The 23736-nt window shown below is 40.0% G+C and overlaps 1 protein-coding gene across 1 annotated transcript in view; it reads right to left on the bottom strand.

Annotated features, from left to right (window-relative positions):
- pkhd1.L (PKHD1, fibrocystin/polyductin L homeolog) overlaps positions 1-23736 on the bottom strand; it is a 329488-nt gene that overhangs the window by 25747 nt on the left and 280005 nt on the right. The window contains exons 61-62 of the mRNA XM_041563601.1: positions 15527-15656; positions 10585-10672 (exon numbers count right to left, since the gene is read on the bottom strand). Of these exons, the coding sequence (XP_041419535.1) occupies positions 10585-10672; positions 15527-15656 (218 nt within the window). The remainder of the gene's footprint in view (positions 1-10584; positions 10673-15526; positions 15657-23736) is intronic.

Here is a 23736-nt window from a genome sequence, read left to right on the forward strand (position 1 = left end):
GTGTATACGTTGACCTTGTAGGCATTATTTGCACACTGTTTTCTTCAACCCGCCATCGAGCTGTGTGACCTTGTTCCCATTCTGTCTAAATATCCATAATATTACCGTCTCCAGAAAAAACACCGGAGTCACTTTTTTCAAGCAGCATTCATATATTTTACGTAATCCGTATCCACCGCTGTAGTAGTGTATACGTTGGCCTTGTAGGCATTATTTGCACACTGTTTTCTTCAACCCGCCATCGAGCTGTGTGACCTTGTTCACATTTTGTCTAAATATTGATAATATTATCGTCTCTAGAAAAACCACTTGAGTTACTTTTTTTCAAGCAGCATTCATATATTTTACGTAATCCGTATCCACCGCTGTAGTAGTGTATACGTTGACTTTGTAGGCATTATTTGCACAGTGTTTTCTTCAACCCGCCATCTAGCTGTGTGTATTATCGTTTCCAGAAAAACCAACTGAGTTTTTGTTGTTGTTGTTGTTTTTTTAAAAAATAATGCCAGGCAAAGGCAGGCCGCCACGCAGAGGCCGTGCTAGGGGCCGTGCTGCTATGCAATCCTGTGGCCCTAGCAAATTGCCCAGTTTTAAAAAGCCAATGACCCTGAACTCCCAAAATGCTGAAGAGGTAGTTGACTGGCTTACACAGCACACCCCATCCTCTACCGTTTCTAACTTTACCACAACATCCTCCTCATCCTCCACTGCTATGGCCACCCCACGTAACACTTCCTCCACCACCGGTGCCCCTTCTTCACTGGGGTCAGAGGAGTTATTTTCCAATGAGTTTCTTGAACTGAGTAATGCGCAACCATTATTGCCAGAAGAAGATGAAGGAGATGAGGACCTTACACCAGATTTAATTCTGGCAGAGAACACGATAGAGATGGACATAATGAGTGATGAGGAGGAGGTCCCCGCTGCTGCTTCCTTCTGTGATGTGTCAGAAGAAATTGATGCATCTGAGGAGAATGATGATGAGGAGATTGATGTTTTGTGGGTGCCTAGTAGAAGAGAGCAAGAGGAGGGTAGTTCAGATGGAGAGACGGAGAGTCAGAGAGGCAGTAGGAGAATAAGACTTAGAAGAAGCAGGGAGGACAGCCCGCAGGGATCAGCAGGGCAACAACATGTATCGGCACCTGTGTTCAGCCGGCCAACGCACCCGCCATTGCCGCCAATACCGCCAACTCCGCCAACTTCTACTGTTACCGCCAGATCGCACACTTCCAAAAAGTCAGCAGTGTGGGATTTTTTTAATGTGTGTGCCTCTGACAAAAGCATTGTAATTTGCAATGAGTGCAGTCAGAAACTGAGCCTTGGTAAGCCCAACAGCCACATAGGTACAACTTCTATGCGAAGGCACATGAGCGGCAAGCACAAAGCACTTTGGGAGCAACACCTCAAAGGCAACAGGCAAACTAAAAGCCACACTCCTTCTGGTCCAGCATCTTACTGCTCTACCTCTGCTCTCCTTGACCCGTCTGAACCACCCTCCACTCCGCCTTCCACCTTGACCACCTGTTCCCATTCCCAGTCATCTGCCACCAGCCAAGTTTCTGTGAAGGCCATGTTTGAGCGTAAGAAGCCAATGTCTGACTGTCACCCCCTTGCCCGGCGTCTGACAGCTGGCTTGTCTGCACTCTTAGCCCGCCAGCTTTTACCATACCAGCTGGTGGACTCTGAGGCCTTCCGCAAATTTGTAGCAATTGGGACACCGCAGTGGAAGGTACCCAGCCGCAATTTTTTTCTAAAAAGGGAATACCACACCTGTACCAACATGTGCAGAGCCAAGTTACCGCATCTCTGTCACTTAGTGTTGGGCCAAAGGTCCATATGACTACTGACGCATGGTCCTCCAAGCATGGTCAGGGCAGGTATGTCACCTACACTGCCCACTGGGTGAACTTGGTAATGGCTGGGAAGCAGGGAATGGGTAGCTCAACAACAACAGTGGAGTTGGTGTCACCGCCACGGATTGCACGCGGTTCTGCCACCACCTCTACTCCTCCATCGCTCTCTACCTCGTCTTCTTCTTCTTCTTACTCTGCTGCTGGGTCCTCCTTCTCCTCCTCCACACCTGTGCACCCCCAGCTCCCCCTAGGCTATTCGACGTGCCAGGTACGCCGTTGTCACGCTGTCTTGGGGATGACGTGCCTGGAAAGCAAAAACCATACCGGATCTGTACTCCTGTCATCTCTGCAGTCACAGGCCGATCGGTGGCTGACCCCACACCAACTGCAGATCGGAAAAGTGGTGTGTGACAATGGAAGCAATCTGTTGGCAGCGTTGAGACTAGGCAATTTAACACATGTGCCCTGCATGGCACATGTGTTAAATTTAATAGTCCAACGTTTTGTCTCCAAGTACCCAGGATTCCAGGACGTTCTCACCCAGTCCAGAAAGGTGTCGGCCCATTTCAGACGTTCCTACACAGCCATGGCACGCCTTGCTGACATTCAGCAGCGCTACAACATGCCAGTCAGGCGTTTGATTTCTGACAGCCAGACTCGCTGGAATTCAACGCTCCTTATGTTGGAACGTCTGCTGCAACAACAAAGGGCCGTCAACGAGTACCTTTTTGAACTGGGTGGTAGGACTGGATCTGCACAGCTGGGGATTTTTTTCCCCCGTTACTGGGTGCTTATGCGCGATGCCTGCAGGCTCATGCGACCTTTTGAAGAGGTGACAAATATGGTCAGTCGCACCGAAGGCACCATCAGCGACCTAATACCCTTCGCTTTCTTCCTGGAGCGTGCCGTGCGACGAGTGACAGATGAGGCTGTAGACCAGCGTGACGAGGAGCTGGAAGCGCACGATTTCTGGTCGGAATCACCAGAACGAACCCAGGCACCTGCTGCAACGCAGGGAGAGGTGCCAGAAGTGGAGTCAGAGGAGGAAGGTGGCTTTGTGGAGGAGGAGGAGGAGGACCAACAGGAGCAGGCTTCCCAGGGGGCTAGTGGTGACCTTTTGGGGACCCCTGGTCTTGTACGTGGCTGGGGGGAGGAGACCGTGGATGATGCAGTCCTTGATAATGAGGAAGCGGAGATGGATAGCTCTGCATCCAACCTTGTGAGAATGGGGTCTTTCATGCTGTCATGCCTGTTGAAGGACCCCCGTATCAAGAGGCTTAAGGAGAAGGACCTGTACTGGGTCGCAACGCTACTAGACCCTCGGTACAAGCATAAAGTGTCAGAAATGTTACCAACATACCACAAGTCCGAAAAGATGCGGCATTTACAAACCAGCCTGCAAAACATGTTGTACAATGCTTTTAAGGGTGATGTCACTTCAGGAACTCATCAACATTCCAGGGGCAGAGGTGCCAGTAATCCTGCCACGAGCACACCTGCAAGGACAAAGCCCTTTGGCCAGTCTGTAACGTCAGACATGCAAATGTTTTTCTGTCCAAGGCAGCGCCACAACCCTTCTGGATCCACCCTCAAAGAACGCCTCGACCGGCAGGTAGCGGACTACCTGGCATTAACTGCAGATATCGACACTCTGAGGAGCGATGAACCCCTGGACTACTGGGTGCGCAGGCTTGATCTGTGGCCAGAGCTGTCACAATTTGCCATGAACCTCTTGTCTTGCCCAGCCTCAAGTGTGCTCTCAGAAAGGACCTTCAGTGCAGCAGGAGGGATTGTAACTGAGAAGAGAACTCGCCTAGGTCACAAAAGTGTCGATTACCTGACCTTTATTAAAATGAATGAGGGGTGGATCTCGGAGGGTTACTGCACGCCGGAAGACTTGTTCTGACTTCTATGCAGCTGTCCTTCTCTTCAAGCCTCATGACTCCACACACAGCTGTCCTTTAGCGTCCTCCTCCTCCCTCCACCGTTACAAACTAGGGTGCAAACCCTACTGGTTTAATTTTTTCTGGCCTCTGTGCTTCAGTGGCTGCAACCAAAAAAACTGGGCAAACAATGTCTACAAGGTCAACGTATGGCAAAAAATGACTATTTTCAGCATTTATATGGCATATTTTTTCTGGCAACTGTGCTTCAGTGGCTGCATCCAAAAAAATGCATATTTTCTGCATTTATATGGCATAATTTTTCTGGCCTCTGTGCTTCAGTGGCTGCAACCAAAAAAATGCATATTTTCTGCATTTATATGGCATAATTTTTCTGGCCTCTGTGCTTCAGTGGCTGCAACCAAAAAAATTTATATTTTCAGCATTTATATGGCATAATTTTTCTGGCAACTGTGCTTCAGTGGCTGCGACCAAAAAAATGACTATTTTCAGCATTTATATGGCATATTTTTTCTGGCCTCTGTGCTTCAGTGGCTGCGGCCAAAAAAACTGGGCAAACAATGCCTACAAGGTCAACGACGTTGACCTTGTAGGCATTGTTTGCCCAGTTTTTTTGGCCGCAGCCACTGAAGCACAGAGGCCAGAAAAAATATGCCATATAAATGCTGAAAATAGTCATTTTTTGCCATACGTTGACTCAACGTATATGGCAAAAAATGACTATTTTCAGCATTTATATGGCATATTTTTTCTGGCAACTGTGCTTCAGTGGCTGCGACCAAAAAAATGCATATTTTCTGCATTTATATGGCATAATTTTTCTGGCCTCTGTGCTTCAGTGGCTGCAACCAAAAAAATTTATATTTTCAGCATTTATATGGCATAATTTTTCTGTCAACTGTGCTTCAGTGGCTGCGACCAAAAAAATGCATGTTTTCTGCATTTATATGGCATAATTTTTCTGGCCTCTGTGCTTCAGTGGCTGCAACCAAAAAAGTTTATATTTTCAGCATTTATATGGCATAATTTTTCTGTCAACTGTGCTTCAGTGGCTGCGACCAAAAAAATGCATATTTTCTGCATTTATATGGCGTAATTTTTCTGGCCTCTGTGCTTCAGTGGCTGCAACCAAAAAAATTTATATTTTCAGCATTTATATGGCATAATTTTTCTGGCAACTGTGCTTCAGTGGCTGCGTCCAAAAAAACTGGGCAAACAATGTCTACAAGGTCAACGTATGGCGAAAAAATGACTATTTTCAGCATTTATATGGCATATTTTTTCTGGCAACTGTGCTTCAGTGGCTGCGTCCAAAAAAACTGGGCAAACAATGCCTACAAGGTCAACGTATGGCAGTTGTTTAAAGAGAACAGTAGATTACTAGCCAGCAAAGCTACCTAAGCTAAAATGTCCCTCAAATCCCTGCAGACTTCTGTCCCTCCAATACAGAGCAGTATCAAGCAGATTACTAGCCAGCAAACTTACTATCATCTGTCCCTGAAATCACTAACAGCTCTCCCCCTACACTATCTCTTCCAAGCACACACAGGCAGATTTTTCAGATACATTTTTGCCCTTGATCCCCCTCTGGCATGCCACTGTCCAGGTCGTTGCACCCTTTAAACAACTTTAAAATCATTTTTCTGGCCAGAAATGTCTTTTCTAGATGTTAAAGTTCGCCTTCCCATTGAAGTCTATGGGGTTCGCGAACCGTTCGCGAACCGCTCGCGTTTTTGCGCAAGTTCGCGAATATGTTCGCGAACTTTTTTTCCGACGTTCGCTACATCCCTAATCAACAGTTCTTGTGCTGATGTTGCTTCCAGAGGCAATTTGAAACTCAACAGTGAGAGGCCTATTTATAAACAGTCTCATTTTAGTGGTTTTAGAGGTTTTAGAAATCACGACTAAACTCACTTTCTTTAAAACCACGAATGTCATGACATTTTTTTAAAAGATCCAAATTAAAAAAGTATGAATGGAAAATAATGCCGAATGATCTGAAAAAAATGGGAATACCTCTGAAACCTCCAAAAATTTGAGTTTTTCATTTAATTCCTGGCGGAAAAAAATCTGAAAACCTTAGAAGAAAGATAAACCACTGTAAAAGTTGGAAAATGCTTTTATAAACAAGGCAGACAACACTGATAGGATGGGGAATGTCTAGTTGCCTCCCCCAGGCCTGTCCTTACTAATACAGCATTGTTAACATCTTTAAAGATCTGGTCCTTGTTTCATAGAACTTGTGCCTTTGGGTGCTCATGAGGACAGGGTAAAAAGTGCAAAAAGATGACAGTTTTCCCCTGTATTTCCACTTTGCACTCTGCCCTGCCATTAATAAATTAACCCTTTTAACTCTTGACACAAGAACAGAGAAACATTAATTCTGGGTTCATGCAAATTAAATATACCTAGTACTTAATTTTTCTCTCCAGATTTTCGGTTCCAGAGAGAGACCTGCAGTGCAGAATCTTTGAATTTAGTTAAATCTCCAATTTTTCTCTCCAAATTATATTTTGCCCTGCTAAAGTATAGCAAAGTAAAACATCATCTTGTCCTGATGCAATATTTGATTTTTGCAGGTATGGTGGGTCTGTTATTTGACATAGGGAGACTGTTAACACTGAATTCCAGAAGTTTTTATCTGCAGAATGTTAACATAAGAACTGATACTCTACCAGCCATCAGTCCAGCTGGGGTTTCCATGGCAAAAAGGAATGGTACGAACATTGTGCAATTATTTTATTGCTTCCAAGTTAATAATAGGATACTATCATCCTCAGATCCTCCTATATTTTTGACTTGGGTTTAATTAGTGCTGGGCAGGTTTATGTCACGCATTATATCCAGTTTTCATATAATAATAATAAAAGCTAGAAAACAAAATATAAAGAAACAATCCCTTTATCTTTAACTAGTTCTAGTGTTTTATATTACAAGTTGGAGACACTATCTTATGGGCAAACCATTCCCGCAGCTCTCCAAAGAGTCCCAGAACCTAGTTAACGGCTACAAGATTAGCTATACCAAATGGAAATCCTTAGAACCTCCAACTTTATCTGAGGTGATAGCTCGGGTAAATAGTAACCGATGTTTTGAAGAAAGAATTGCTTTTTTTACAGAACAAGATCCCCAAATATCTGAAGTTCTGGTCTGTGCTCGAGTTCTGCTGTCTGGGTGCTCGAGGGTCTGGCAGAGTAATACACAAGCCCCATAGGGCTAACCCAGGATACAACACTGTCTTATTTATATACGATGTTGATGTTTGCCTACTGTATGTCAAAATGTCAAGGCTGTCTTACCTATTCTCTTTCCTTTCCCTCCCTCCTACTTGCATCTTCATTATTCGTGCTCCCTCCTTATACCTACTCGCCCACACTACCCCTCTTTATTGCGCTCTTATTTTTCACCTAATCCATAAATTTGATGGAGCCTCAGGATACTCATAATTGCTTGGCATGACCTATGTTAGCTTATGTCAATTCTTGTAAATGAATTTTTGAATGGCACATGACTATGAACCATTCTTTTGCTCACTAATAGAAATATAAATTACAAATATATATATATTATATAATATATATAATGATCTGAAACATTTTTAAAGAAATAACATTTAAATAAAAAACCCACACATGGGGAGGCCCATTTACTAAAGGTCAGATTGTAGTGGTATTAGAGCTTTTTGAAACCGCAATTAAACTTTGTTTCTCTAAAATCATGAAAGTAATTAAAAGATCTAAATATAAAAAGTATAAAAGAAAAAAAATTGTAGAAAAAAATATGAATATCTATAAAAATTTTCGTTTTTCGAAATGTAATAGCGAAAAAAAATCTGAAAACCTCTAAAAGTCTGAATTAGGGATGCACCAAATCCCTGAACCCCTTGTGAAAGATTCGGTCGAATACCAAACCAAATCCGAACCCTAATTTGCATATGCAAATTAGGGGTGGCAAAGGGGAAAACATTTTTTACTTCCTTGTTTTGTGACCAAAAGTCACGTGATTTCCCTCCCCACCCCTAATTTACATATGCAAATAAGGATTCGGTTCGGCCAGGCAGAAGGATTCGGCCAAATCCGAATCCTGCTGAAAAAGGCCGAATCCAGACCCGAATCCTGGATTCGGTGCATCCCTAGTCTGAATGGCTAAAAAAAAGTCCAACAGTATCAGCACAGCTCCCATTGACTTCTATGGGACCCTGACTGCTTTTACTTGGAGAAGTTTTGTATTACATTTTTTCATGATTTTTACACTTTATGAATCTCAAATTTTTAGAGTTTTAAACTTTTTTTTAAAACTTTTTAGAGAAAAATTCCATTCATGAAAAATAGGAAATCTGAATGTTAGTAAATAGTCTCCTTAGATTTTATGTGGGTAATAGGCAGCAGCGACTCCAGCTCTAGAATGTTCATGGTTATACCATTTTAACCTTAGTTTTCTCTCTCTCCCTAAGTTTTCCCTCAGGGGCCTGGGCCTTTCCATACCCTGGTCCCCCACCCCTTTCCCTGCTTTCACCTCCCTTTAAAAAACATTTTAGAAATGCCAATGTTTCATTCCTTTTTGATGAATATAAAAGACATATTTTTATAGTTATATTTTGTAATCACAATTACAAACATATGAAGAATCAAAAGAAGGCAGAAAAAAACCCATAATTATTTAATATTTTGGAATGAGGTTGTGACTACTAAATACGAATATTATCTGTCCAGGATATGAAATATTTTTTTAAAAAACTGAAATAAAAAAAACCCACACATTTTAGGAGAGTTTTAGGCAGCTCTGGAAGTATCTTCCTTTAGCGCACAGTTTATAGATCAAGACAGTTGTATTCAAATGCGCTGTAAATTGTTATTCTGAGCATATGAGCCCCAGAGGAAAATTTCGTACTTGGAACAGACTATTTCATCTTTAGAACGCATGCTTCTAAATCTCTCCGTTTTATAGTTTTCTAAGAGCCTTAATGAAGGTTTTTTGATGCAAGATTGTAGTTAATACAAAGGCAAGTCAATCTGAAGCTCAACTGTGCTCCATCAAGTCGCTTAGCTCCTCTCGTAGGAAAATGGGTTGCACATTGACTAACTGTGATTAAATGCCTTGTGTTCGTTTTGTTAACGTGCCTGTACTAGGGAAGCTCGTCTCCATAAAACCATAAAAGCTGCAACATCGCAACAGCTGCGCGCTTCATTTTGGATAAGAGGAAGGATATTGTTGGCTATAATTTCTGGGTATATACACAGAGCAGGCGTTCAGGAAAGCAAAACATGTTTTATTTTACTTACCTTAATTGTTGCTTTTTTTTCTGCTTTAAGGGCATTTCTAAGGCACAATATTTTCTTACGAGACAGGGGAAATAAGCACAGAATCACAAAAGCCTCCCCTGGGGGTAATTTGGTAGAAAATGAAAAATATTTAACCAGTTTACTCATTGTAATTGTCAGAACATTACGGGTAACCAATGGCAAAAACATTGAGTCGTTATGAGAAGCTAATTTAATACTAATGTATTCTCCTTAAAAAATAATTGATCGCAAAGTTAAAAAAAAAAATGTATAAATATAATTTTATAAATGTTAAACTGGCCATGCTAGGGCAGATTAAAGTTGTTAACTTGGCCCCTCAACATCGATTTATTAAGCCGCAACGTTTTGGATATTTTTGATGCCAAAAATCGAGGGAAAAAAAGTGTGACTTTTTCAGGATTTATCATATGTCGGCAATTACGAATACGAAAATACTCCGGCTAAAACCTGTCAAATGTAAGTTGTCCCTTACAACAGGAAGATCTTTCTTTGATTTGCGGTTTTAGAGGTTTTCGTATATTTTTTATGCTGGCTTTTGGGCAACAATACGAAAAAGCCTCCGTTTTTTCTTGTTTGTATTTTTTCAGTTTTAATAAATGTCATGGCATTCATGGTTTAAGAGAAAGGGAGTTTAGTCACTGAAACCTCAAAAATTCAACCTGTAATAAATAGGGCTCCATGAGGCCCCTTTTATCAACATTCTCATTTTAGTCTTTTTTTTTTTAAACTGTGATAAAACTCTTTCTCTAAAATCAAAAATGTTTTGTGATTTATTAAAAGAACCGAATACTAAAAAGCACAAATGAAAAAAAAGCAGTGAACGATTAAAAAAAATCTGAATACCTTGATACCTCTAAAAATGTCAGGGTTTTTTAGGCAATTACTAGCAAAAAAATCTGAAAACCTCTAAAAGTCTGAATGGCTAAAAAATGTAACAATAGGATTAGTGCAGCACCCATTGACTTTAATAGGACCTCAACTGCTTTTACTTGCCTAAGTTTTGAATTAGAGGTTTTTTTGGTTTCTACTTTTCGAAATTCTCATTAATAATCTGAAAAAGTATGGGATTTCGTCTGATAAACCAAACAAGTCTAGTTTTCGAAGCAAAAATTTAAAGTGTCAATCATGTGATATGAATAGTTGCAATTATTTTTTCAAGAAAAATATTGATAAATGTGTTAAATTCGTGGAAGGGAGTTTTGTCGGTTTTGATTTCTACGGAAGAGCCCTTGGGCCAGCAAAAAAAAAAGAATTCTGATGAATTAGGACTTTTAATCTCATAATTATAACTTTAAATCTCATAATTATGACTTTTAAACTCATAATTATGATTTTTAAACTCAAAATCATAATTACGAGATTGAAAGTCATAATTATGAGTTTTAAAAGTCATAATTCATCAGAATTTTTTTTTTTTGCTGGCCCCAGTGCTCTTCTGTAGTTTTCATTAAAAAATTTGATGAATTTGAGTTTTAGTAAAATCCTAAATAGTAAGCCCCTAAATGTAACAATAGCACAATTTACCTTTTAGTGCTGAAACAGCTGAATTCTTGAGCTGCACCGATAAATACCATGGGTTGGAAGGATGTCCTAAGTTTTCAACTCTATTTCCCTATAGTTAAAAACACACAGAAATGGTAATTTTTTTCCAATCGTAACAAAAAAGGGCAATATTGGAAGGCTCATCCTAGATCTATTACCTTCTACCCTGCAATTAGAGGCTAATTTATACATGTTGAAGTTGTTTTCAAAATGTGATTGTAAATATAAAAATTATAATTAACTTAATCAAGATTTGAAACAAATCCATGCCCTGTAGAGTAGAGCTACATATTCAATTACATGTCAAGCTCTCGTACTACAATCACAATGGTGTGAACTGGCTCCAGTTCAAAGCTGTTCAGGACATTTTCCACTTTATACCATGCAGTAAAGTGCAAGAAGTGGTTTGACAAATCCAGTACAGGGATGAGATCCGTTGTCCAGTATGCCATTATCCAGAAAGATCTGAATTATGGAAAGGCTGACTCCATTTTATCCAAATAATCCAATTCTAAATTATTCATTATTAAACATCATTACATTTTTCTGTGTAATAATAAAACAGTAGCTTGTACTTGATTCTAACTAAGATATAATTAATCCTTTTTGGAAGCAAAAACCAGATTATTGGGTTAATTTAGGGGCACATTTACTAAGGGTCGAATATCGAGGGTTAATAAACCCTCAAATTCGACCCTCGAAGTAAAATCCTACAAATTCGAATATCGAATTCGAAGGATTTACCGCAAATCCTACGATCGAACGATCAAAGGAAAAATCGTTTGATCGAACAATGATATCCTTCGAATCGAACGATTCGAAGGATTTTCCTTCGATCAAAAAAAGCTTAGAAAAGTGATGGGGAAGGTCCCCATAGGCTAACATTGTACCTCGGTAGGTTTAAACTGCCGAAGTATGTAGTCGAAGTTTTTTTTTAAAGAGACAGTACTTCGACTATCGAATAGTCGGATAGTCTAACAATTTTTAGTTCGAATCTTTCGAATTGAAGTGGTAGTTGAAGGTCGTAGTAGCCTATTCGATGGTCGAAGTACCCAAAAAAATACTTCGAAATTCGAAGTTTTTTTACTTCGAATCCTTCCCTCGAGCTTAGTAAATGTGCCCCTTAGTGTTTATATGACTTTCTAGTAGTGATGGGCGAATTTGCGCCGTTTCGCTTCGCCGAAAAATTAGCGAATTTCGGGCGAAATTCGCGAAACGGCGAAAAATTCACGAAACGGCGCTGGCGTCTCATTTTTGACGCCGGCGCCCGTTTCTGACGCCGGCGCCCGTTTTTCCGACGCCGGCGCCCGTTTTTGGCGCCGGCGCTCATTTTTGCCGCGAATTTTAGCGAATTTATTCGCTCGCGGCGAAACGCGCGAATTCGCCGCGAATTCGCGCCTGGCGAATAAATTCGCCCATCACTACTTTCTAGTAGACTTGGGGGCCGATTCAAAAAGGGTCGAATATCGAGGGTTAATTAACCCTCGATATTCGACTGGGAATTAAAATCCTTCGACTTCGAATATCGAAGTTGAAGGATTTAGCGCAGATAGTTCAATCGAACGATCGAAGGATTATTCCTTTGATCGAACGATAAAATCCTTCGAATCGAACGATTCGAAGGATTTTAATCCAACGATCGAAGGAATATCCTTTGATCAAAAAAACTTAGGAAAGCCTATGGGGACCTTCCCCATAGGCTAACATTGAGTTCGGTAGTTTTTAGATGGCGAACTAGGGGGTCGAAGTTTTTTCTTAAAGAGACAGTACTTTCATTATCGAATGGTCGAATAGTCGAACGATTTTTAGTTGGAATCCTTCGATTCAAAGTCGTAGTCGAAGGTCGAAGTAACCCATTCGATGGTCGAAGTAGCCCAAAAAACACTTCGAAATTCGAAGTTTTTTTACTTCGAATCCTTCACTCGAAGTTAGTGAATCGGCCCCTTAAGGTATGAAGAACCAAATTACAAAAAGATCCTTTATCCGGAAAACTCATAGTCCTAAGCATTCTGGATAACGGGTCCCATACCTGTACTGGAACATTAACCAACTGATGACATTAAATTTGAATAATTGATTGACTTCATCCTTTTTCCACCTTGCTCTGCTTTAACATTGTTCCCCGGTGCCATACTCTTACCTTATTGTATCCTGAACCCACCATACAAACATCTTTGATGGGACTGAAGCAAGTTTAAGTAACCCCTTGTTTAGCCTATTGAGGTCACTACAGAAAGTACTGCATGCCTGAGGAACACTATAGGAATCCTGTAGTCCATTCTATCAGACCACATTCATCTAAATAACTGGATTTTCGGTGAGACGTGATGTAACACAGTAGCTGGATTTCCTTGGTTAACTTGGTTTACTTGTTATAATATCCAAGCATTAAACTTTTTTTTGTGTTTGTAAAAGCTACCTTCAGAGAATAAAACTAACATTTTCACTCTTTGTAAAAGTTGTGTTAACATTTCCCAGAAATTGCTCGCATTTTCTCCTTTCTCTGAGGGTATTGTAAAACTCTTATGTATACGGAAATGCCTTGTATTTAAACAAGCAGGAGCTAACATTAACATACACAGGCATGCCAAAACATTTTTATAATTCATATAAAAGCCTCACTCTCTGGATTCGGGCTGTTGATGCTGTGATTAGGAGAAGACATTACATTTAACCCTACTCTCCCTGCTTGTTTTGAAGGACATGTTTATAGAAACATTTCAAAGCTAAGACTGTTGGAATATATAAATATAATTGCAGTTCAACCATTTCTAGGAGGCATACAGTAGCAATTAAAGGTCAATGGGAGAAACATTCACAATGGTGCACTCGCTGTTACGGTCAACATTTTTTTAATAGCTACAGGTCATGAGGGTCCTAACATGCTAAGTACACTTAGGGGGTTATTTACTAAACTCTGAAAGCTAAAATCACTAAAAATTCACGTTTTTTTTTTTTATAAAATCAGACTTTTGAAAAATCTCCAATTTTTCAGAATTAATTAAACCCAGAGGATGGAAAAGTCAGAATCTGAAAATCCGGCATCTCACACCTGTCAAGGTTGCATATAAGTCAATGGGAGAAGTCTCAATGATTTTTTGATGTGCGCTGGGTTTTGTTCAAGTTTTTGTCATTTTCAGGCAAAAATCAGAGTTTTCAGGTGAAAAATCCGAAAAAAACATGGAAATCGGATGAAAAATCCAAAAAAACCTTTAAAATCTGAGAAAATTTTTGGGATAATTTAATAATAAATAAGCTCAAAAAACCCAAGCGTTGATCGGAGTTTGTATCAGAAAATATTAAGATAAAATCGGACTTTGATAAATAACCCCCTAGATGTCCAAAAGTATGTGGACACCTACGTATCCAATATCCCCTTCCAAAGGCAAAGGTGTGTATATAAAGTTGGTCCTCTCTTTGCTGCTTAAACCATCTTTACCCTACACATCTGGGAATTTCTTGGAGGGATTTGCTTCTATTCACATGTAAGGAGTTGGGCACTGATGTTGGGCGATTAGGTCTGGCTTCCACTGGCATTCACATCAGGTGTTGAGGTCAGGTGCAGACAAGTCAAGTTCTACTATTCCCTTCACAACAACCCCATTCTGTCAGGACCTTACAAGTATTGTTAGTGGCTACTAGTGCTTTGTAAGTCATATAACCAATGAAGGCACCTGACTGCTGAAACCATATTATATACATGTATGGGTTACATTTTGGTCTTCCTCTTGCCATGTGCTGTCTAGGAACATTCAGAATGACCCATCAGACAAGGGTTTAAAAGAATACATGTAGAGACCCTGAGTGTAAGTGATTTAATCAGTTTCCCTTAGATGTTTGGACACCTACAGTAAGTGGTTCTTTAATCTGCTCAGGCAGCTATTGCTTCCTTTTCCATTGTATGTTGAATTAATTATGGCTTCCCAGTAGGTGGCAGTGTTCAAAAGTATAAAGGGGTACAGCCCCATGTGCTCAGGGTCTTTCCTGGGACCTCACCTCTCTGGGAGGTTGTTACAGGCCAAGGGCTACAGTTGTGGTAAAAGTATAAAGAAGGTTAGTTAGTTATAGTTTGTTTTGTAACAGTCGTTCTAAGTGCAAGAGGAAGTCTCAGGGAAGGTAGTGATCAAGTAAGTAGGAAGGTAGTTAAAAAACATAAGGACAGGTAGACACATCACCACCTGACATGTTTTGGACTCATCTAGTCCTTAGTCATAGGCTCCTATGACTAAATACAAGATGCGTTCAGAACGTGTCAGGTGATGATGCGTCTACCTTTCCCTATGTTTTTTTTAATAGTCATAAATAAATTTGTATTTTTTATTTATTTTGGCAGAGGTGATTCCCATTTCTTTTTTTAGGGTTCCAAGATAGAATACCCCAGGCTGAGGATCCCAAGCCCAGTGTTCTATGCTCAGGGAGGAGTTGCCTCAGGAGTCTGGCAACTTTGCCCATTTCTCCCCTGGGAGGGACTTGCCACTGTTGTGTTAATCTGCCTTAAAGATGTGACTGCTCATTTCATTTATTGGATTGTTCTACTGTTAATAAACCAGTTATTGCTGCAAGAAACCTCTCTGTGATTTGGAGTCTACAAGGTACCGGGAGTTGCTGGGAATTGTTTGGGTACCTGTGGGTCTAGGGCACACTACAAGCAGTATAATCTGTACACACACTGTAAGCCCACATCTCAGTTCCACCTACGGGTGTGCTACATACATTGAATGCAAAGATGTCAAACTTGCAAAAATAATATACATGGACAGTCCAGAATAGCACTTCCCTAGACTTACCCAATGATGAGCAGGTTTGGGGCATATTGGGGTGGGTTAAGCTATGTAGAAACAATGTTGACAGGAAAAAGACCTGTGTGAAAATTGCTTAAAATATAGTTTTACAGTTTTCCACTGTGTCTTTTGTATCACTGTACCTTTATATCCAAGAAGTTGACCTTTGGCTGCACAAGGAGAGGTTTTCCCTCATAACCATGGAAAGGCTGGTCATGAATGTGAATAGCATGCGGCCGCACATACACTGCAAAATCATTCCCTGTTTCGCTGCTGTAAAGTAAAAGCTGGAATTAGAACAAATACAAACCTGAGCTACTTCCAACCAACAACGGCCTTACCAGTACCAGATGAACCTGTAGCCTATCAGAACTGAAGGACACTAAGAGCTCTATTTATGAAGCCTCAATTTTTAGAGGCAAAAAATACTTCGAATTTTACAAGATTTATTATGCTCCAGAGCTGCTTAAAATTCCCAATCCAAAAATACTCCAGCTAAAACTTGTTGAAGTCTTGTGAAGATGTTTCTTGCCTTCATGATCTTTGAGGGTCTCAGACTGGTTTTCGTTCGACAATCCGAAAAAGTTGAGTTTTCCCGGCGTCAAATCTAAAAAAGTCGTACGATTCGATTTGAAGAAGACATGACTTTTTCCCGCACCAACTTTCTTCGAGGCTGATTTTTTTGATGAATTAGGTACATTCGTAATGGACCCAAAAACTACAGAAAGCGGGGGGTGTCAATATATATTTGTAAACCAGATCATGCTCCTATAGGGTTTCAGGGCCCCTACAATATTTTGTGGTGGGGCCCAGTAACTCTAGCACTAGCTCTGACAGTATTTGAATAATTTGCATCCGATCAGCACATTTAATAAGAACATTTATAATATAACAACAGCCTGTTTTTAATCTTGGTATAATGGTATTGCAGAACCAAATCATCTTCAGTCATAGTATTGGCACAATCTGGAGGAACTCTATCCATATGGTCATCAGGAGTAACAACTAATTCACCGCACAGAATACCATAAAATAAGACCCACCGATAGCCAATCAGAACATTTAAAGCATTATACAACTTGTAACGGTGGTATTCAATTATTTCCAGGACAAGACCAACTATCATGTTATAAGAATCTTTAGTAGTAGACTAATACAGGTATGGGATCCATTATTCGTAAACCTGTTATCCAGAAAGCTCTCCAATAAAATTGTATCCAAATAATTCAAATTTGTAAAAATTATTTCCTTTTTCTCTGTATTTATAAAACAGTAGTTTGTTCTTAATCCCAACTAAGATTTTATTAATCCTTATTGGAAGCAAAACAATCCTACTGGGTTTAATTCATGTTTAAAGGGGACCTGTCACCCTAAAAAATAATTCCAAATCCTGTTTTATAATGTTATTCAAGCAAAATAAAGTTCACTTATACCATATTCATGATTTAAATTGTATTTCTTCTAGTCTTGTAAATCACAATCACATCAAGCAGGCAGCAGCCATTTTGTGTTGTTAAGGCACGCTAAAATCTTGCCAAATCATGCCAAAATCTTGTTAATACACCATAATGGGGCACCTGTGCCCACACCTGAGTACAGGCCACAACATTAAATGTTGGAAATGAAAGGGGAATGTAAGGAGAGCAGTGACATCTAGGAATTGTAGAATGGAAAGTGAAAGTAATTGCCTGCCCCGTCTCTATGCCTAAGGCATAAAGGAGGGGCAGGCAATATATAATTGACAGCTGAAATTTTTAAATGAGTTTATAGCCAGTATGGCTGTTTTAATAAAAAAAAGAATTTGGGTTTCATGATTCATTTTATTATACAGATTTTCATGAGTGGGTGATGGGTCCCCTTTAAAGGGCACCTATCACAGCCAAAATCAAACACATATTAACAATCTGACCAGTACAACATAAACACGTTTAATCAAACTACATATTTTTTTGAAAAAAACTACAGGTTTTAAAAAAAACCTTACTTTGTCAAATGGGTTCTTTCACTGAGGGAGGCCATACTGAGACTATAACAGAGACTATAATATGCAAATTTCAGGAGCATGCTCAGATTGTAACACTGCTTTGAGTTTTCTACCCAGAATGCCTTGTTTTAGTAATCTCCTCCACTAGAAGTATCAGGAGATTTCCCTATCTTGTCCCCTGCTGGTGATGTCATTATGCAAATGAAGGGCACACACTAACTTCCAGCAGGTGGCAGCACTACTGAACAGCAGCTAACACACAGGTTTGGCTGATTTGAAAATAGCTTAGAAGGGTCGATAAGCAACAAGGAATTTCAACTGAGCATGTGCGAGATTTCAAAGCTACAGTTATCTGGGAAGATATAGGTAGGAGGAGCCAGTGAAATCCAAGATGGCTGCCTCAGCTAGAACTGCAGGGGAGATAGGGGAGATCTTGCAGAAGGAATAGTGAGCTGATCATTTACATTATACAAACAATTCTAACTATTTTAAAAATCGGATTTCTTGAACTTTCACATAGTGCATTTACTTAGGAAATGATTTTAGTTATGATTGGTGCCCTTTTAACTTTAATTATGGAAAAATCCGTTATCCGGAAAGCCCCCAGGTCCCAAGCATTCTGGATAGCAGGTCCCATAGCTGTATGTAGGCCATATTATGTTTTACGCCACATAACTGGAGCCGATGTAGGTTACATGCAACCTTTGCTATTCCAGTTCTTGGAATGCTAATAGAAACTGTGCTTCTCCTAATTCCCAACATATTAGACCTTATTGAAATAGAACGGCAATCACGCTGCAGTCGAATGTTCCATTCAGAGACATGTGTAAGCACAGAACATTGTTCTTTCCACTTGAGAGCTCCATAAATGCAATTGACCACCTTGTAACCTTCCACCCTCCTCCAGTCATTTCTCTTTAATGGGTTCCCTCAGCAGGTGCTTCCAGACATCTCCCTAAACGCATGGGGAGAATGATTATTAGGCTACATCTACGCAACACCCTACTGTTTCCTATTCCTGCCATGCACACTACGTGCCCTATTTAGGTGATCCTAATTTCCCTTTTAAAGAAGCGATTTTGAAGGCAGAGAATAACAAGCTAAACAGGTTAATGCAGAGAAGGATATTAGAGGCAGAGAAACAAGGAATTGGGAACACTTGGCCTTCACTCCTCTCTGAAATACACAAACAAAGAGGAGAAAATCTTTGCTGATAATGATACTAAGTACAGTTATGGGATCTGTTATCTGGAAACCCATTATCCATAAAGCTCTGAATTACGGAAAAGCCCTCTCCCATAGACTCCATTATAATAAAATAATCCAAATTTTTAAACATTATTTCCTTTTTCTGTGTAATAATAAAACAGTCGCTTGTACTTGATCCCAACTAAGATATAATTAATCCTTTGTGGAATCAAAACCAGCCTATTGGGTTTATTTAATGTTTTTGTGATTTTCTAGTAGACAAGGTATGAAGATCTAAATTACAGAAAGATCCATTATCCAGGTCCCGAGCATTCTGGATAACAGGTCCCATACCTGTAAGTTCAAAAGCTGGTGCAGGAAAAACAATGTGACCAAGCCTTGACTGCTTCCACCGGCAAAATAGCCAAGGAATTGGGGTGTGTGTGGGGTTGAGTGGGTCTTAGGAGAAGCAATCTGTAAAGACCCGTTGTATCAGTCTCCAGGCCTTAATGGGCAAGTTACAGAATATTAAATAAGTCCAGTATGGTTGTTGATAGTCAAGGAATGCAAACTGAATGAATTTCTCCCCTCCGAGTATGAGAGTATGAGTTCAGATCTTGATTGTCACGTTATTGATGGACACTTAAAAGGGGTGGTTCACCTTTAAGTTAACTTTTAGTCTGTTATAGAACGGCAAACAACTTTTCAGTTGGTCTTCATTATTTATTTATTATAGTTTTTGTGTTTTTTTATATAATTTTGTGCCTTTTTCTTATGATTCTTTCCAGCTTCCAGAGGAATTTGGACCCTAGCGACCTGATTGCTGAAATTAAAAAACTGGAGAGGTGCTGGATAAAAAGCTAAATAACTCAAAAACCACAAATAATAAAAAATGAAAATCAATTACAAATTCTCCCAGAATATCACTCTTTACATCATACTAAAAGTTAATTTAAAGGTGAACAACCCCTTTAATGGAAGCCACAATTAAAGATGGACTGAAATGAGCCAAAAATAACTGACATTGCAAAATTAACGAATTATGCATAATAAATTGATTCAAATACAATTCTGGTATTCGAAAATCCATTTTTACGCTTCTCGATCCTGTACTGACACAACCCTATAATACACAAAATCCATTAATATCTTGTAAATTATATAGTGAATAAAGTTACCCCCTCTTGTAAAATATAAGTATATTTTAAGTTACCGAGGAGTTTCATGACCATATAAAAGTACGAGGCCGAAGGCCGAATGTTTTTATACAGGTCATGGAACTCCGAGGTAACTTCTAATATCCTCATATTTTGCAACTGGGGGTAATCCGACCCTGTCCCTGAGGTTAACAAATAAGGGCTGTGATTGGCTATTTAGTAGCCTTGATAGGGACTGAAGGCTCTGTTTGGCAATACACCTGTGTTTTATAAAACCAAAACTTGCCTCCAAGCCTGGAATTCAAAAATAATCACCTGTTTTGAGGCCATTGAGAGCAACATCCAAGGGGTTGAAGAGCAACATGTTGCCCATGAGCCACTGGTTGGGGATCACTGCTGTACATCATACTAAGGGGCAAATTCACTATGACAGCGACCGATTTGCCACACTCGACGCCACTTCGCCAGGTACAAATTCGTTACCACTACACTAATTCATTAAATGCGAAGTTGCGTCCTGGGAGCCGAACGCTGGTGACTTTTCGCTAGCGATACTTCTTCAGTGCGAGCATTTCATAGCGAAGATTTGCCAGTATTCATTTGTGCCTAGCGAAAATTCGCTAGTAGTCATACGCCAATTATGTCAATTTGAATAGGGGAGGAGCATAAAAGTCGTATACACTTCTTTTTTTAGAGATTGGTGGAAATGTTTGAAGTGGCCACTTTTTATTCCAAATGTCCAAGGGAGCTTAATAAAGAAATAAAAGCTCCTCTAATGCCCTATTCATGAGCCCACCTTCAAATGTGTTCAATAAAATGTTCACACACAAAAAAAACCTTTAATAGTTTAGACTTTTGAAGGCAATCCCGTTTTAAAAAAAGAAAAGTCGCCAGCGTTTTTTTACACTTTTTATGACTTTCTGGTGTACAGGATATGATGTCACTGACATCAGATTGAGGAAGACGTAGGTTTGTTTCAGCACTTCGCCTGGTCTAAGGTGATGAAGGAAACTCTGACGAAAGAGTTAACGTTCAGTAAAATCCGAACTTTAGTGAATTTGCGGAACAACGACCATTCGCCAGACCAAAAGTCCCTTGCCGATAGAGTGTGTGAACGAACGCTAGCGACAGTCTCTTTCACTAGAAAATTGTCTGCGCCTCTTAGTGAATTGGCGATGTCCCTACAGATGGCAATGCCGGCAAATTGTCCCTAGCGTTAGCCACTTCATCCTTAAAGTGAATCTGCCCCTAAAAGTTAACTCAAGTAAGGTAAGTTGGGTAGTGAGGTTCAAATATTCCTTCCATGAAAAAATCAATGACTCTTTAGCAAATTATCCCTATGGTGTATATTCATATTCAAATATTTTATTTAAAAAAAACAATATATATATATATATATATATATATATATATATATATATATATATATATATATATATATATATATATATATATATATATATGATGTAGAGTTGTTTTTGTGACATAATTTGATAAAAATCTAAAGTGAACACTTGCCTCCCCCTGTAGACCCCAGTGATGAATAATAAAAGAATAGGAAGTTAAAAGCAAATAGAAGTCATTGTTAAACGTCCGCGCACATTAGGTAAATACGGAGACTCCGCTCAATGGAGGAAGAGGGAATGGAAGGCATTTGGTGTCATTTTGATGGAATGAAATAACCCAGACTGACAGCTCTATGGGTACAAGCAGAACATTTTGAAACGATTAAATGCTCACAATCCATAAGGAATCATTAGCCGAGCTCTCCGCGCTGCGTTTAAGGGCCGGCATCCGATATATTTCCCATCAATTCCGTCTGGCATTTGAAAAGTAATAAGAGATTTCTGCAAAAAAGTTTTAAAGAATTTCATCCAAGTGCAAGTGAAAGTCTAATCAGGATGATGGAAACTGGCTTGGCGGTCGCTGATTCTACGATTTCCATAAGACATTTCTGCATCATCAGCGACGGAGAGAGTCTTATAATGGGGCTCAGACTCACGAACCAGAGCTGTGGAATAAATGAATCAGTGATATCCTTACCAGAAGTCTGTGTGTGGTTCTTTTTAACCCTTCCTTACACTAATTTGTATATGCAAATTAAGGTTGGGATAATGTTCTGGATTTGACGAAATCCTAAAATAGTGGATTTGGTGCCTCTCTATTACCTTTGGGCTGGTACAGAACCCCAAAACATAATGTATTGCCTAGGCACCGGACCCAATGCCCCTAAAGTATGGAAGTGATGTCACACATACAGGCACACATGATGTCACTTCTTATAAACATCCCCGTAAATGTCACTTCCAGCATGATGAGCTCTATACCCCTCACCCCACAGCTCTGTGCAGGAGCTCTAAGGGGCGATAAGTACTAAGCACTAGTGCACATTAGCTTCTTACTTTGCACCTTGCACGTTATACATAAAGAAGATGCAAAAGAAACCCTGCACTTTGCCATAGGCAGATAGTAAGTACAGGGCATCCTAGCACCGTGTGTCCCTATGAAGTCCCTAGCTTGTACTTCTGAATGGCATGCCACCCCCAGTACAGGGCTCATGGATACAGCGCTGTCCCAAAACATTTGATCCTATGTATCTAGAGCTTTGCAACATTTACTAAGCTCGAGTGAAGGATTCGAATGAAAAAAACTTCGAATTTCGAAGTATTTTTTGGGTACTTCGACCATCGAATAGGCTACTATGACCTTCGACTTTGATTCGAACGTTTCGAAGTAAAAATCATTTGACTATTCGACCATTCGATAGTGAAGTACTGTCTCTTTAAAATAAACTTCGACTACATACTTCGGCAGTTTAACTACCGAGGTACAATGTTAGCCTATGGGGACCTTCCCCATCACTTTTCTAAGCTTTTTTTTTATAAGAAAATTCCTTTGATCGATCGCTTAAAATCGTTCGAATCGTTCGATTCTTCCTTAGATTTTTCTTTCGATCGATTGATGGATTTGCAGTAAATCCTTCTAATTCGATATTCGAATTCGTAGGATTTAAATTCGAGGGTCGAATTCGAGGGTTTATTAACCCTCGATATTCAACCCTTAGTAAATGTGCCCCTTAATGTATCATGTCATATAATTTTTGTTTTGAGCAATGTTTAATGAGGTGTCTGGGGTCCACCAGGGCTTCAACCTCAAGGGCCCTAATCTCGACATCCCCGCCCCCCAGCATTGTGATCAGCGGAGAGGGGACAGGGGGAGTATCCAGGCCCAATTTTGTGGAGAGGCCAAAAAGACTCGGGCCTATGTGACCCTGCCACTTCTAAATTGGGTCTGAAGCACTAGGGGTAGCAGGAGATTTGCCTGTCAATCTCTATAGCCTATGAGGGCAAATTGTGTGAAGGGGATGGGGTCGGCCACGATCAACCAATAACAGGGACATAGTGGCACCTGCAAATTAAATCCAGGCCTAGGAGCATCCAGCTGTGATCAGGGGAGTGAGCTTGGGTTCCATATGGGAACAGGGCCCATCTGTTTTTTTTCCAGGTGTTCCAACAGCCCAATCCAATCCACAGATATTCACAGTCACAGCTGCGGTGTACATTCTTATATAATGGGCCCCCTCAGTTCTAGAGCCACAGCTTCACATTGCCTTTTGATATGCGCAAAACTAGTGATTGCCAAATAAATTCGCCAGGCGCAAAGTTGCAGCGAATTTCCCTGTTTCCCCACCAGCGAATAAATTCACAAAACTGCGGTGAAAATTCGCCAGTGAAAAATCCATCACGTCAAATAGTCAGAATAGTCACGTGCATAAAAATTGCCACTCGTCAAAATTATTTTGACGCCCATTGAGTTTAATGCATTTCGGAATTTTTCGCCGTTTTGCAAATTTAGTGGTAAATTTGCACATTTTTCAGCGAAACGGGACAAATTCACCCATCACTACTCAAAACACTTACAGGCACAGGAGATTGCATAGCATTTAAGGGATTATGGTACAACCCAACCTCATACCCAAAAATCATTATTTAGCTCATCCCTGAGAACAACATTTCTGTATATG

The sequence above is a fragment of the Xenopus laevis genome, chromosome 5L (genome assembly GCF_017654675.1).
Source record: "Xenopus laevis strain J_2021 chromosome 5L, Xenopus_laevis_v10.1, whole genome shotgun sequence".
Taxonomy (NCBI): Eukaryota; Metazoa; Chordata; class Amphibia; order Anura; family Pipidae; genus Xenopus; species Xenopus laevis.